Consider the following 15,376-nt stretch of genomic DNA (forward strand, 5'->3'; position numbering starts at 1 on the left):
GTGAAATGTGCAGAATCTAATATAGAAGTACTTTTAGGAAGCTGGGACTCGTGAAGCGGAAAACAAAAGCTAGGGCTCGGGAGTGGTTCCAGTCTTCCAGAAGATTATCGCCATCACCACTCTCACCCTCTTCTTCTTTGTCTTCCTCTCTCTAGAGGTATTTGCTTTCATTCTCATTTCAATTTCATGGGATCTTACTCTTCTCTAATTATAGTTGTTAAATTCGCCTTGGTTTCTCATTGTTTTGTTTTTTTAATGTTATGCTTGGTTACTGAGAAAACATTGGAAAATAGGAGGAAATGGAATTTGCTTGTTGTTTTGTGAATGGAGACAGTGGAAGTCTCTAGCCAGCTGAGTTTAATTCAAAGGTTCGGAACTTTCGGTTCTGTATTTTCCCTATATGTTCTTGGCAGCCAAACGTGGGCTTTTTAATTTTGAACGTTGAGTGATCAATGGGGGGCCTAGATTTGGAGTCGGTTGTGATGGTTTGTGGTTTGAGTTGAATGGTCCATACAACAAAAGTCGGTTCAATGGTGTGTTTGTGAAAGATGTACAGGTTTGTGGATGAGAAGCTGGATTAACAAAGTTAGAGGAGTTGGTTAGAAATCAGTGGAAGTGGTTCTTCTGTCCGCTTTGGTTTTTTTTCCTTGGGCCCATTTCTTGGTATAATGTATTTTCTGGTGAAGGTCTTGGGGGCATTTTCTGTAAATAAAATGCTTTTAAAAAAATATTCTAAATTCTAAAATATCCTTCTGAATTTTTGTTTTATGTTTTTTTTTTTCATTTTAAGATCTCACCTCTACTTACTGACAAGAACCTTTTTTTTTTTAAGCGGTCAAATGGTGTGTGGGGGAGCCTTATAAACAAAGCTTATCCCACTTCACGGGAAATATAAATACTTGGTGACTGGTTGGGTTAGGGTTGAGTGCTTTACCGTATTCAATTTTGATTTGCAATCAATGCTAACGACCTAGACTGACACAGTGTAATCAATACGCTATAGATGTTGTAAATTCTGCTTTTCAAGTCTCTGAACTTTCTATCTACAAATGAAAATGTTGTTACTTGAAAGAATGGAGGAATTGTTGCCGAAAATGGAAATTATGATACATTCCTACTTGGTTCTAGAAACTGTATCAATCTGAGGCTGTCTTGCATTCTCCAGTGATATTTTGACAGTAAGATATTCTGTGTATAGGTAATTGCTGTCATCCAAATATCAAACCAGCTAAGTTGTATCACACTGATTCAACACTTTAGTGTATGCTTTGGTATCTTTTTGATATGGCATGAGAGATGTAAGGTGCATGATGTAATTCCAGAAAAATATTTTTTCGCTTGGCACCTAAGTTCATGATGCAGAAGAGATGTGTGTTTTTGACCTGTAATTGAAGAATAAAATCATAAATGTTACCTTTAAATTGCTGGCTTGCTAGTAGCCACACTCTTTGTTCGAGGCTTAACTTTTGCCATAATAAGGTTCAACAATAGAGTATGGACTTGCTCCTGCTTCTAGACTCCATGTTTTCTATAAGGAATTCAATGCTTCTACAACATTTGCAAACATATGTAATGTTTCTGTTGGATACCCTTGTGGTAGCATTAATACAAGCACTGTTAAGTGGCTCTCAATTTACTAATATAGGCTATAATAAATGTGAGTTGGCAGTCCAGAAAGAACTTTCAATGTTCACATATGATACTGAAACTTGGCTATTAAGTTATAAAAAGTGAAATCCTGCTCTTACTATTTTGCTTTAACCTATTTTTCATTCTCGGTGTTGCTTCTTTATCTTTTGGTTCTGGCAATTGTTCTTTGGCATTTGGTAATAGTGCTTGAAATTGCAGATGATCCATTTCAGTTCTATAATTATACTAGTTTCTTTCTTTTTTCCATGTTTCTTTATCTGCACTAGATTTGTGCTGCAATGGTTTGTATCTTTGTTTTACACTTGCTTTCCTCTGCTATGATTGTGACATAGGAGGTTCAAAAGGATATGTCTTCCGATACTGCAAAGGAAAATGCATCTGTAGTTGATTCATCAGTGACTGATTGGAAACATGATATGGGGAATTTTGATGATCCAGGTAGTAAACCATGTGAAATTTATTTTAGTTTTCTAGATGATTATCATTCTTTTGTAGTTAAGTAGGTTTTTATGTTGACAATATGCTGTATTGAGAGTACAAGCTGTCCCATTTTTTTGAGAGCATTATAGGCTTAAGGAGATTCTGGAATTTCTAGCTATAAAAAGTGTCTAATCTATCAGAACAAGAGAGGCAACCCTAATAAGCATATTTCTCTATGTTTTCTTATTTATCTATCTCTTGCTTCTTTTATTTTATCAAGTAGGAAAGAAACCCAAAAGTTGGACTTTTATATAATATTTGAAACCAGTAGGGATTAATGTTTTATGCTTGTTCATTTGTTTATTCTAACTTCTCGAAATAAAGCAATAATATGTTCTTATTGAATTTTTCTCATAAAGTATGTAGTAATATGAATAATATGGAATTGTCTTGTTAGAAAGCTCAAGCTACAAAGCAAATGAGGATGGCTATCCATCTGGGCCAGAAGAACAGCGGCATTCTCACACTGGAATGCTAAATTCAAGTGCAAATAAAAAGGGTAAATTGTATAGTACAAGATATTTCATCATTAAGAGTTTGAACCATCATAATATCCAATTATCGATGGAGAAAGGAATTTGGGCTACTCAAGTCATGAATGAACCAATTTTGGAAGAAGCTTTTCATGTAAGATACCTCTTAGTATAGAGTCCTGTACTGTTTTCTCAATCTTCATGCTTTATAAAGATGTGTGTGCTTGCAGAATTCTTGTGAGTAATTCCAATATTTTGTGTCAACATGAGTGGTTTCTTGTGCATTTCTTGCAGAATTCTGGTAAAGTGATTCTAATATTCAGTGTCAACATGAGTGGTTTCTTCCAAGGGTATGCCCAAATGATGTCTTCTGTTGGATGGAGACGGGACAATGTATGGAGTCAAGGAAGTGGTGGAAATAATCCTTGGGGACGCAGTTTTAAGGTCAAATGGCTGCGATTACATGATTTGCCTTTCCAAAAAACGCTGCATCTCAAGAATCCACTGAATGACTACAAACCTGTCAAGATCAGTAGGGACTGCCAGGTTTAATTTAATTTTAGTGTTCTTTCTTTCTTGCATTTGCTCTTGTAGAGGACTATAAGGTTTGAATATGATTGTGGTTATTCCAGGAGTTATCTCAAGAAATTGGAGAAGCTCTTTGTGAGCTCCTTGATGGAAAGACTGATGTGGGTGACAATCTAAGAAAGTATGGTTTATTCTTAAAGTTGTAGGGTTATGGAAACTGTCAAATCCAGATTTAACAGCCATGTCAATCGATCTGAGTTTATGCAGGAATGACTTTTCTGGTGATGATCTTCCTCCAAGAAGGCCTTTTATGGAGCCTTCATGTTCTTTACCAGGTGAAGAGTATAACCTGTCTTCGATGCATATGACATGGACATCCATGCTTTATCCTTCCTTGCTCTACCAACATAAAGCTGAAGCAAATAGATTCCATTTAGCACACCAGAGATCAACCGGACCATTTCTTCCTGAAAATTTGCCTATCTCTTCTGGGCCATCGAAAGTTACAAGGGTGAAACATCCTCGGATTAGTGGTAACTTCACTAGTGTACAAGTGGATCATGATATGTCTTCTGGTTTTGATGTTTGGAATATGTCAGCTGAGAGAAGCCCTCTTGCAAGTACACTGACTGAGGATGATATTCTTGAAATGGTATTGACATCCTATCTTAGCTTCTATGTTCTAACCAATGCAAAATATATCCACTGCTTTCTCATTAATAAGGAAAGGAGTGAATCTAAGTTGTGCTGTGTAGAAAAATAATTGGACATTTTATATCAATGATAAATTGGATTATTGATGGTTGTTATGCATTAAATCCATGCACTTTAGAAAAGATATATGGTATTTGAAGGTAAGTGTTGTTGTGCTCAAAATATTATCTTGTAGTCATTTATATCCGATAATTAATTTGGACTGCTTCTCACTCTATATTTATCTATTTTTCTAGTATCATAATTAGCCATGGACCTGTTTTGCTGTGGAAGCTTTTCGTTCCTTGGAGTTTTGTTTCTTTAGATATCATGGGTTATTGATGTTGTCAATAAGTTTTTTAAACAGTTTAATGAAAATTACACAACTCATAAAGTTGATATTATTTTCTTATTTATTTATGTTTTATTGGGTGGTGGTGGTGGTGTTTTGCCTGTTGGCGGGGTGGTGGTGTTTGGTTTCCAAACTAAAACTGAGCCACACAAGCAGAAGGTGGGATGCAAGTCTACATTGTTGGTACCAACCCCTGGAAACTTTATTAATGGGTTAGATGGTAACTTCAATCCAAAATATTACTTCTCTATGGGACATCAACGTTTGAGCTTAAGCTCTATTATATCTTCTTGTCTTCTATCTGGTTACCTCATGTTCACTGCAGGTAGGGTTAAATTCCTCGTAAGCCTTGTGATTTCTTTCTTCAGGTGACGTGGCCAGATGAGAAATGTAAATGCCATCTTGGGTTTTGGATGAAAGTTGTTGCCAAACTATGTGACGGTTGACGAAGTTTCCAAGATGAGTTACTTGGCCAGTTATGGAGTACGTGACAGGAATGAATAACTACAGTTGATGAATTGGGCTAAAATCTTGTGGATTTGGTGGATTGGATTAGTTCTCCGTGGGGTGTGGTTGCTTATTTTTGTGTATTCGCCCCATCTGGTTTTTGTTATTTTATATACATCGTGTATATATATATATATATTTTAATACAATATCCTTTTACCTATCAAAAAAACAAAAATGAAAAAGAATTGGTCTAAAATCTTGTTAGGTCATTGGACATCTAGCCTTGAGAAACTTATATGGGTAAATTTATCTATTTGAGTTTTTGGTGGTTGGGGATTGGATTTGGTTGTGTTTGTGGGGGGCAGAACATTTTCAGCCTCCTTTTTGTTTCAATTAATTGAGTGCATTTTTTCCCATCTAGCCAAGAATTTTGCTTATTAATTCAAATTCTTCTTATGCACTTGGTTTTTTCCTATATCACATGGGTTTGAATGTGGGCGTTGGATGCGATTATGTGTTTGGCAGGTGCAAGGAAATATTACATGTTAATATGTAACTGACTAGGTATTGAATCAGTTCTACTGTCCCTTGGTAATTAACATAATTATGTTAAGGATTTCAAATTTACTTGGTTTTCTCACCATATGCTTACCCTCTTGTTAGTGGCAACAAAAGAAAGTAAATCAATTAAACCAAAGTATTTCCCAGGTAAAAGAGAACAAAAGAATCTAGTAGAATTGAAGAATGGGTGTTGGTGCTCGAGGGCAGTGAAGAATGATTGTGGGTGGGGTGCGGTTTGTGGAAGGCTATCGGAAACAGGTGGGTAGTCTTCAAAAGTATAACTTGCTTCATTGTGGGTAATGGCAGAAAGATAAATTCTTCAAAGACAGATGGTGCGGTGAAAATTCTTTGGAAAAGTCTTGTTTTGGTGTTATTTTCTATAGTTGTTGATAAAGACTCTTGGATAGTAGAATGTGGGAACAGATTAGGGAGGGGGGTTGGTGGAGTCCTTTGTGTCATAGACGGTTCCACGATTGGGAATCAAAAGAAGTGAATGTCTTTTTTTGGAGACTGCAATCAATCTTAGTTAGAAGGGACGAGGATGAAAAATTTGGTTGGAAGAAAACTAAGACCTGCAAGTCCTTTGTCAAATCCTTCTGCGCATCCTGACCCTAGGAAAGAAGTGAGCCTTTTCCCATAAGCATAGTATGAAACCTTTGGATGTCAACAAAGGTGAGTTTCTTTACTTGAAATCTATTTGGGGAAGAATTTTAATTCTTGATCAGTTTAGAAGGAGGGGCTAGAGTATTTCGAATATAACATATATAAAGGGGGTGAAGAGTCAGTTGATAATTTGCTTCACTTCTCCATTGCGAAAATCCTATGGCAATTGGTTTTTTTCTTTTTTTGGAGTAGGCTGAGTGATGCTCTCCTTTGTGAAAGACAATTTTTTAAGTTGACATGATCCGTTTGTGGGGAAGAAGAGGAAGAAAGTTTGGAGGGTTGCTTCCTTTGCACATTTTGGCTGTTATGGAAGGAAGAAATAGGAGTCTTTTGAAGGTGTAAGAGTCGGATCAAGCAATTATGTGTATCTTCTTGGATTGGGTTAGAGTGTACATAGGCAATCATTCTATGTCAATGATAGGCTTTGTAGATTGGTTGAGTTTGAAGTAAGGAGGGGGAGGTTATTTTTTGTTTTCCTTATTCCTTTTTGCTTGCCTCTTTGGTGGTAACTGTGTACATAATGTGTACCTTGATGCTTTTCTTTTAGACGCTTTCTTTATTAATATATATTCTTGTTTGCCTATCAAAAAATATTATAATCATATTTCTTACATGCTTATGTATATTTGTTGTTGCATGAAAGTTTTGTCAAGGGAAGCTCTCATTGATCTGTGGTTTCATTCTTGAATCTCAATATTGTGAGAAAGGAATGGCCTCGTTTTTTCTTTTTTCCTCCCCCCTCCTCCCCTTTCAATTATAATCATATTTCTTGATGCACCTTTTTTAGATGCTTTCTTTATTAATATATATATATATATATATATATATATATATATATATATATATTCTTGTTTGCCTATCAAAAAAAGTAAAAAAAAAAAAAAAAAAAATTATAATCATATTTCTTGCATTCTTAATTTGTATATTTGTTGTTTCATGAAAGTTCTGTCAAGGGAAGCTTTCATTGATCTGTGGTTTCATTCTTGAATCTCAATATTGTAAGAAAGTAATGGCCTCATTTTCTCTTTTTTACTCCCCCTTCTTCCCCTTTCATTTGAAAATAACAGTGATACCTTTTGCCTGTTTTTCTTTTCTTTTCTGATAAATGGCTTTCCTTTTGATTTATTGTTGCAGTCATATGAAGAATACCTAGAGGCTCATAGCAGAAGCAACAAAAAGTTATCCCAACCTGTTAGTATACATCTTTAACCTTATCCTACTTGTTTATTTGTGTGTATCATGTTATATAATATATGGGGGCCACACTTTCAAATTTTAGGATACAAGAGCTTGATTAGTCAAAAATCCTCTATAGAGAAAACCATTTGCTTTCACTCTTCATCTCTAAATATACTAATGCTAGCAAAATAAAATAGGACAAGGATCCCATACCCATAACACTTGCATTTTTTATTTTTATTTTTTTTGATAAGTAAATGAATTTCATTAAAAAAAAGGAGAGAGACGCTAAAATAGCGACTCTAAGTATACAAAACCTATACACCCGCCATCATAGGCCAAAAAACAAAAAACCGATTGCCACAAGCCTACTTAGAACCCAACCAATCAATAAAATTAGCTATAGTTAGAGGGTAATCGTCTATGAACAACTTAGCCTCAGCCCATAAAGTAAGAATAAAAGAGTGTTTCAATCTTTGAATTGACACCGATTCATCCTTGAAAGCCAATCAATTCCTCTCCTTCCAAACCGTCCAAAAAATATGAAGAGGAGCAGCTCTCCACACCTTCTTGCGATTTTTGCCCATGAAAAAACCATTCCAACTTAGAAGGGTCTCTCTAACTGAAAAAGGCAAAACCCAAGACACCCCAAATAAAGCAAAGAGAAGATCCCATAGCGCCCTCGTCCTGGAACAATGAAGAAGAAGGTGGTTTATGGTCTCCTCTTTCTCAAGACACATAAAACATCTATTCGCCAAGGCCCATTCTCTTTTCTGGACTAGATCCAAAGTTAAGGCTTTGCCCCACGTGGGCTCCCATGCGAAGAAACTAATCTTGGGCTGCACATTCGCATTCCAAATAAAGCTTGAAGGAAACAAAGATGAACCACCCGCTTCAAGAGCTATGTATAGAGACTTAACTGAGAATTTACCGCTCTTGGTTTCAGTCAAGGATATTGTATCCTCCACATCCTCAATAACTCTTTTACTCTGAATCCTCTCCATAAATCTTTCCGCCTCCTCAACCTCCCAGTCATTGAACGCTCTTAAAAACAGGGGTTCCAACCCCCCCATCCCCCCTCAGCCAAGGGATCCCATATATCTGCCACCCACGCTTCCTTCTCAACCGTCAAAGCAAAAAGAGAGGGAAAGGTCATACACAGAGGAGACTCCCCACACCATCTATCCCTCCAGAAGCTCACCCTTCTCCCATTACCAACTATGAAAGCCATCCTATCACTCACCAACTTCCAATCCGCCCTAATTCCTTTCCACAAACCCAAACCATGAGCCTCTCTCACTTCCCGCAAGCACCATCCCCTTCTAGCTTCTCCATACTTCCCTCTAATCACTTGATTCCACAAAGCCTCTCTCTCATTTGCGAAACGCCAATTCCACTTAGCAAGAAGAGTCTTGTTAAGGAGGGAAAGGCTTTTGACCCCCAAGCCTCCTTTCGCCTTGCTTAAACACACCAACTCCTATCTTACTAAGTGAGGCTTATGTTCCAGATTGCCCCCACCCCAAAGGAAATCCCTTTGGATTTTCTCTAATCTCCGTCTAACTGAGCTTGGTAAGCACAACAATGACATTAAATAGATGGGTAAATTTGATAATGTACTACGAATGAGAGTCACCCTTCCTCCCTTGGACAAGTATTGTCTCTTCCACATAGATAACCTTCTTCGAAAGCGCTCTTCCACACCATCCCAAACTGTGACTGACTTAAAAGGAGCACCCAGGGGCATCCCCAAATAGGTGGTTGGAAGACTACCCAAACTACAACCAAACTCCCCAGCAAGATCATCCATACTCTCCACCCTCCCTATTGGAATTAATTCACTTTTTTCCAAGTTTATCCTCAATCCTGAAGCAGCCTCAAACCACATGAGAAGCCAACTGAGGTAAGTCAACTGATCTTGTGAAGGTTTACAAAACACCAGTGTATCATCAGCAAACAACAAGTGGGAAATTAGGACCCCTTCTTCGCTCTGACCTTTTACCCTACAACCAGATAAAAAATCTCCCTCTACTGCCCTTTTAATGAAAACACTAAAGACCTCCATAGCAATGACAAAGAGGTAGGGGGAAAGGGGATCGCCCTGCCTCAAACCCCTGGAGCTTTGAAAGAAGCCCGTAGGGGTTCCATTGATCATCATTGAGAAACTTGCAGTGGATATGCACCACCGACTCCACCTAATCCATTTCTCCCCAAAACCTATTTTCTTCATGATTGTGAGAATAAAATTTCAGTCCACTTTATCATACGCCTTCTCTATATCTAGTTTGCACAAAATGCTGCTCTCATTATTCTTAAGGGTCGAATCAATGGCTTCATTGGCTATCAACACTGCATCTAGTATTTGTCTACCTTCCACAAACGCCCCTTGAGCTTTGGAGACCACCTTTCCAACCACTTTTTTTAGCCTATTGGCTAATACCTTGGCCAGCCACTTGTACAAGCTTCCCACCAAGCTTATAGGCCTATAATCCCCTAGAGCTTCAGCTCCTGCTTTTTTTGGAATTAAGACCATAAATGTTGCATTTAGGCTTTTGACAAATTTGCCATTTTCGTAAAACTCCTTAAAGAAGCTCATCACATCAGCCTTCACGAAATCCCAAGCAAAAAGCCAAAAGGCCATAGAGAATCCATTTGGCCCCGGGGCTTTATCCCCATTACAGCCCACTAGGGCGTCAAATACCTCCTCTTCCATAAAAGGAGACTCCAATGCACTAGTGTCCAAAGGCTCTAACATCTCAAACTGTAGCCCAGATACAGAAGGCCTCCATTCCCCCGGGTTAGACAACAACGTCTTAAAAGCATTGGCAATCCCTTCCCTAATATCATTCTCCTCCGTAAGCCACTCTCCGTTAATCTTAATTCTGTCCACATTATTCCTCCTCTTATGTGCGTTGGCCATTTTGTGGAAAAAACCGGTATTTCTATCTCCCTCTTTCAGCCACACTTCCCTGGATTTTTGCCTCCACGTGATTTCTTCAAGTAAGACCCATTTTTTATATTCTTCCTTCGCTTCGTTTCTGGCTTCCAGCTCTTCCAATGACAGCCTGCTGGTTTTCTCCTTTGCATCCCAATACTCCATCTGCTCCAAAGCCGTATTCTTTCTATATTCAACCCTTCCAAAACTGTTTCTGTTCCACTCCTTCAACTTAGCCTTCATAAATTTTAATTTTTCAGCCAAGATAAAACTTGCGGATCCACTGAAGTTGCCTTCCTCCCACCATTGCTTCAATAGATCCTTTATGCCTTCCGCTTTCTACCACATATTCTCGAATCTAAACGGGATAGGGCCTCTTCTCAGACCCCCACCGTCCATAAGAATCGGAAAGTGATCGGACACGGGTCTTGGAAGGAGAAACTGCCTCGCATCTCCAAAATGGCTATCCCACTCCTCATTAACCAAAAAGCGATCCAACCTTGAAAAAGACTGGTTATCCGTTCATCCAGTCCAAGTAAAAGGGCCCCCCACCATGGGCAGATCCTTTAACTCCATCTCTTCTATCACTTCTGCGAACCTTCTCATAATTGAGTTCAATCTCCCTCCTCTGTTGCACTCTTCCGGTCTCAGAATGGCATTAAAGTCCCCTGCAACGCACCACGACCCATTCCAAAGCCCCTTAATGGCCCCCAGCTCTTCCCAAAAACTCTCCCTCTCCCTCCTTAAAGTTGGCCCATAAACCCCTATAAACGTCCATATAAAACCATCCTCGCAGCTCTTAAAAGTGCACGAAATAGAGAACAATCCTTTTTGCATGTCAACCAACTCCAACATCCTGTTGTCCCATATCACCACTATTCCTCCGGCTGCACCCCTTGAATCTACAGCTCCCCATTCAAGGAACCTGCCCACTCCTAAGCTACGAACAATGCCCGTAGACATTTCCTGAATCTTGGTTTCCTGTAGGCAAACCAAGTCCACCCTATTTTTCCTAATCAAGGCTTTGATTACCTTCCTTTTGTCGCAATTATTAGCCCCTCTTACATTCCAAGTGAGCATTCGGAGCTTCATTTAGACCTACTCGTGCTTCCCCCTCCTTCTCCTCCTCCTCCACCTCCAATATAGTTTACAGTCCATTCCAATTTTCTCAATTCTCTTTCGAATTTTGACGTCTCTAATTTTCTCCTTTTTCTACCATCCAAATTACCTTTTTGAATTTTCCTCTCTTTCATTCTTTTGAGCAAGAGCAATATTTCCCCTTCAAATCCCTCCGTCGGCATTCCTAGATAGCGGCTAAATTTAGCCAGGCTACTAGACTGCCAACACAGATCCCCCTCCTTGCCCCTCTTCTCCTTGTCCTCATGGGAGACTCTTTCCAAAACCCCTACTGATACCACCTCGGTATTCCTAGGCTCTCTACCCACCAAGTTCGAAACCTCAACCTCCCTTCCATCCGCCAAAATCATCCGTAGCGGGTCCATGACTGCTCCCCCTTCGTCATCTAAAATTGTTCCCCGGTCGGAAGCCCTAGCCATGACAGCACCTTCCCCGTCCCACCCAGAAGGAGTAGAAAAGAGAGAGATATCTCGTTTCCCCAGAGACAAGAAAGGAGAAGAGGTTTGATCGGAATACCTGGAGACCTCCTCCAATAACGCCTCATTAGTGATTTCTGAGAGATTGACGGCCGGACGAGGCGATCCCAGCTTGGACCCAAACAAATCCTCCTCTTGCTCTCCGCCACCACTGCGACGCCCATCGGGAGCCCTAACCCCTTTTGCAATCTTCAAAATGGGTCGTCCCTCCCCCACCTAGCCTTTAGAAAGCTTCAAATTGGGCCGGCCCATTTCCTCTGATTTTTTAATCCCTTGGCCCTTCACAGCGGGCTCTCTTTCCCAGCCCGATTCACCTTGCCGGCCCAGTGGTAGATTTTCTCCAGGCCTAGAGCAAGAACTCTTCCCCCAAGCTGAAGATCGGTCTCCTGTTGACCCGTCAGACTCTGATGCTGCTCCTGGCACAGTACCAGAGGGCTGAGCTTTCTTGCTGTAGCTTCCTTCACCTACTTTGTACTTCTCAGCCACTTTTGCAGGTTCCCCATACGTCTTTTCTCTCACCCTTTTGAATCCAGCGTGTGTATCTCCTTCTCCGTCATCCCTAACCTCCCGCTCCTTGCCCTTTTCTTTTCTTATCGCCGGAACCACTTCCGACAAGCCTGGTTTCACCTCCCACCATAGCTGGAGAGCGTAACAAAGAGATCCCACTACTACTTGCATGGTACTCGGCCACTCTACACCTGCATATCTCACTGATATTCTGGCCCACCTTAGTTCCTTAAGATTAGCAGTATTTACATCCACTTCGACGAACCCCCCGCAACAGTCCCCTATCTTTCTGAAAGCTTCCTGACTCCAAAAATGCATCGGCAATCCTACGACTCTCACCCAAACACTCTCGGCTCTCTCGCCATTTTGAGAACACCCCACTTTTGGGTCCCACCTGTCCAAATGCAGAGATGATTCCTTGAACCATCTGTTTCCTCTTAAAAGCACCTTGTCTGCCTCATCTTTATTCTCAAACTCGATCAGCAAGAGAGGGCCCCCTATCCTCGTGAACTTCATTCCTCCTTTAATATTCCAACAGGTTCTCCCCCAACTTTCAAGAGCATACATATCTGGATCCAACAGTGGAGTATGTCCCCATCTGCCAACCAGACATCGGTCCATTAACTTCCTCTCACTTGAGATGTCTTTCTCCCCCAACTGTAACCATAGTGTTTCCCCTACCTTTTTCTCTCTTGATTTCACCACATCGACATAGGATTTTTGGGCTTTTCCTTTAGATTCCCCAACTGTACTCCCTGTCCCATAGGAAACAGCATTTCCCCTAGGCTCATCCCGAGACATAACACCAAGGGAGCGAAGCTTTTCAGCCAACAAAACCCATCCTCCCAAAATACCTTTTCCTTCTGGAAACACTAAGCAATATCTCTTTGATTCCAGGTCAACCACGGAACACAATAAGAACCTACCTGCCTCATTTGCTCGACTTTCCAACTTAAACCTCCTTCCTCCATCTTCCCACCTTTTGACCAGACCCTGCACAAAAACACCCCTACAGCAAGCCTCCACCCCTTCCAGCAAGCAGCACAAGCTGAGACTTCCAAACCTGACCCACGAAGTAAAGCCTCTACTCCTTTCCACAATGATTCCCCTACATCTCTCCCCAATCACCTCTACAGAGATTTCAAAAGATTTTGAATCCACTGCAAACCAACATCTGCCTCCTCCCTTCATTTCATTGGAGTTGATCCCATCCAACAATTTCTTTATAACACTTGCATGTTGACCCACAATGTCAACATGCTGATGTCTTGTTGAGCCACATGTTATACGCTGATGCTGTGTTGCATTGATACAGTATGCTGGGTGAAGCTGAAAACTCTGTTAACATATTATATTTAATTGCTGCATCTGGATTACATGATTCATCATTGTGGACTGTTCAACCAAATCCTTTACTAGAAAACTGGTGTTTCTTCTCTCTCCTTTATTGATGTATTTATTTTTTCTATTTTTGATTTTCCTTTTGTTTTAAATGGTTTTTTGTGCATCCAAGCAAATATATCTATGAATGGTAGAGATAGGGGAGAGGGAAATGTTCAGATATGGCCAATGTACTGGGGGTTAGAAAATCAATTGTTAAAATATTGAAGTGCTTGGTTGGCTTGCTCATCAACTAACCGCGGAGGTGGGGTGGTGGTATTGTGGTGGGTGCTTGGTATGATTGTGAAAAGAAAAAGAGAAAAATCTTTGACCATTTTATTACACAAGCTCAAGAAGATATTATGGGATGGGAATCGCATCCCGTAGGCCCAACCACAGTTCCAACCACAGGACCTTAGATAGTAGATTAAGAATCTGTATACAAAAGATTTAGATAGAACATGGAGCATATCCTCTACAAACCAACTGCAGGGTCCTTAGATAGTAGATTAAGAATCTGTATACAAAAGATGGAGGTAGAACATGGAGCATATCCTCTACAAACCAACTGCAGGACTATGGAGGATCGATTAACCAATGGTTCCAGAATGCAAGTGTGGAACTGTTCAGGTGAAATTACAAAAAAACCATGAGCAATGTCTGGGGTCCTATAAGATCACTTTTATGTCCTGGAAACTGGTGGTATATTTAATGATCCAACTTTGGAAAGGATGTAGGCCTATATTTGACAACAAGGGTGCGTTTAGTACGCTGAAATAGGGAATTGGAAATTCATTCCACTTTCCCATTCATTATCACATTTGGATTACTTATTAGAAATAGGAATAGGAATAAAAAATCATTGTCATTGAAACTAAAACCTGCTCTGACAAGGGTTTTGATTTCTCTCTTTCACATTATATTATGATTTACCTCTATTCCTATTCCTACTCCCATTCTTGTTCCTATGCACCAAACATGCTCCAACAGTTTTTCCCCTTCAAAAATAATTCGTTTGGCAAAATAGTAAAAGTCCCAAGCAAGCTTTCTCATGACTGTCCAGGTGAGTCTAGGCCAAAGCTTGGTTTTACATATTTTAGATTTTTGCCACATTTAGTTTCTATGTGAAATGTATGGCCCCAAACTGAGCCATGTTAAAAATAATTCTTGACAGGCAGCTGGACCATTGCGGAAAATACAGGAATCAACAAATAAAGAGCACAGTGATTCGTAAGTCTCAAGTTTGTTGTTGAATGCTTGAAACATAGTGTCAAAGGTCCAATTATTTAACTTGAGGAACATATAAATGTTTATACAGTTACTCCCGTCCTGTTGCCGATCGGTGCCACTCACGGAAAAGGACTCATCATTCATCCTCCAAATGACTGCATTTCAGCAGACCAGGCTTGCTTCTGTGTTGGAGATGGATTAGTAGGATACTGGGGCAAATTTCGGAGAAGTTACTTTGTTGTGATCTGTAGAATCAGGATTCTTATTACTTTTGTGTTGTATAAATCTTTATGCTATGATTTTTATGATTTCTTCACAGAAGAAGAAAACTTGTTTTGGGGTGGGAACCAACTTGTACAGAAATTGAATGGGTAACACCGCCCCAACCCGACCCATCTTTTTCTTTCCTTTTGGACTCTAGGGATGAGAAGATAAAACTTCATATAAAGTAACGGAGCCAGAGTTAGGCCATTTGAATGCCTAGAAATTGTATGCGCATAGAAACCAATTACAGTTGATAGAATATGAAGATGTAAAAATTATCCAGTTTCTTTCTCTTAATTTCTGAACAAAGTGCTAATTGAGATGGATATGAATCTCAAGAGAATCAGGCGGTTGTATTCACAAGAATATGGCTACCATACCGTGTTCTTGATAACAATGTAACAAAGTATTGAAGAATATT

General features: G+C 39.8%; 1 protein-coding gene across 8 annotated transcripts; it reads left to right on the forward strand.

Annotated features, from left to right (window-relative positions):
- Positions 1 to 8: 8 nt before the first annotated feature.
- LOC100254803 (uncharacterized) lies at positions 9 to 15,237 on the forward strand. Of its 8 annotated transcripts, XM_010663183.3 has the most exons (10): positions 10 to 157; positions 1,983 to 2,088; positions 2,528 to 2,757; positions 2,898 to 3,149; positions 3,236 to 3,312; positions 3,399 to 3,783; positions 6,794 to 6,856; positions 6,985 to 7,041; positions 14,636 to 14,691; positions 14,780 to 15,237. In XM_010663183.3, exons 2-10 carry the CDS (start codon positions 1,998 to 2,000, stop codon positions 14,844 to 14,846), a joined length of 1,278 nt encoding a protein of 425 aa, XP_010661485.1. In that variant the 5' UTR covers positions 10 to 157; positions 1,983 to 1,997; the 3' UTR covers positions 14,847 to 15,237. The 8 variants fall into 8 exon arrangements, 5 of the variants coding, with proteins under 5 accessions (XP_019072956.1, XP_010661485.1, XP_010661493.1 ...); XM_019217411.2 differs by lacking the exon at positions 2,528 to 2,757 and having other exon boundaries at positions 9 to 157; XR_009467891.1 differs by lacking the exons at positions 14,636 to 14,691; positions 14,780 to 15,237 and adding an exon at positions 5,335 to 5,445 and having other exon boundaries at positions 6,985 to 7,030.
- Positions 15,238 to 15,376: the final 139 nt, after the last annotated feature.

This window comes from Vitis vinifera, chromosome 2 (assembly GCF_030704535.1).
Source record: "Vitis vinifera cultivar Pinot Noir 40024 chromosome 2, ASM3070453v1".
Classification (NCBI taxonomy): Eukaryota; Viridiplantae; Streptophyta; class Magnoliopsida; order Vitales; family Vitaceae; genus Vitis; species Vitis vinifera.

What these genes read in the sequence shown, in the direction of transcription:
- LOC100254803 (XM_010663183.3), top strand. Translation starts at nt 1,998, where the DNA reads ATGTCTTCCGATACTGCAAAGGAAAATGCATCTGTAGTTGATTCATCA. An exon ending in GGGGAATTTTGATGATCCAG is followed by an intron (nt 2,089 to 2,527) that starts GTAGTAAACCAT and finishes TTGTCTTGTTAG; the next exon opens with AAAGCTCAAGCTACAAAGCA. An exon ending in TTTTGGAAGAAGCTTTTCAT is followed by an intron (nt 2,758 to 2,897) that starts GTAAGATACCTC and finishes CATTTCTTGCAG; the next exon opens with AATTCTGGTAAAGTGATTCT.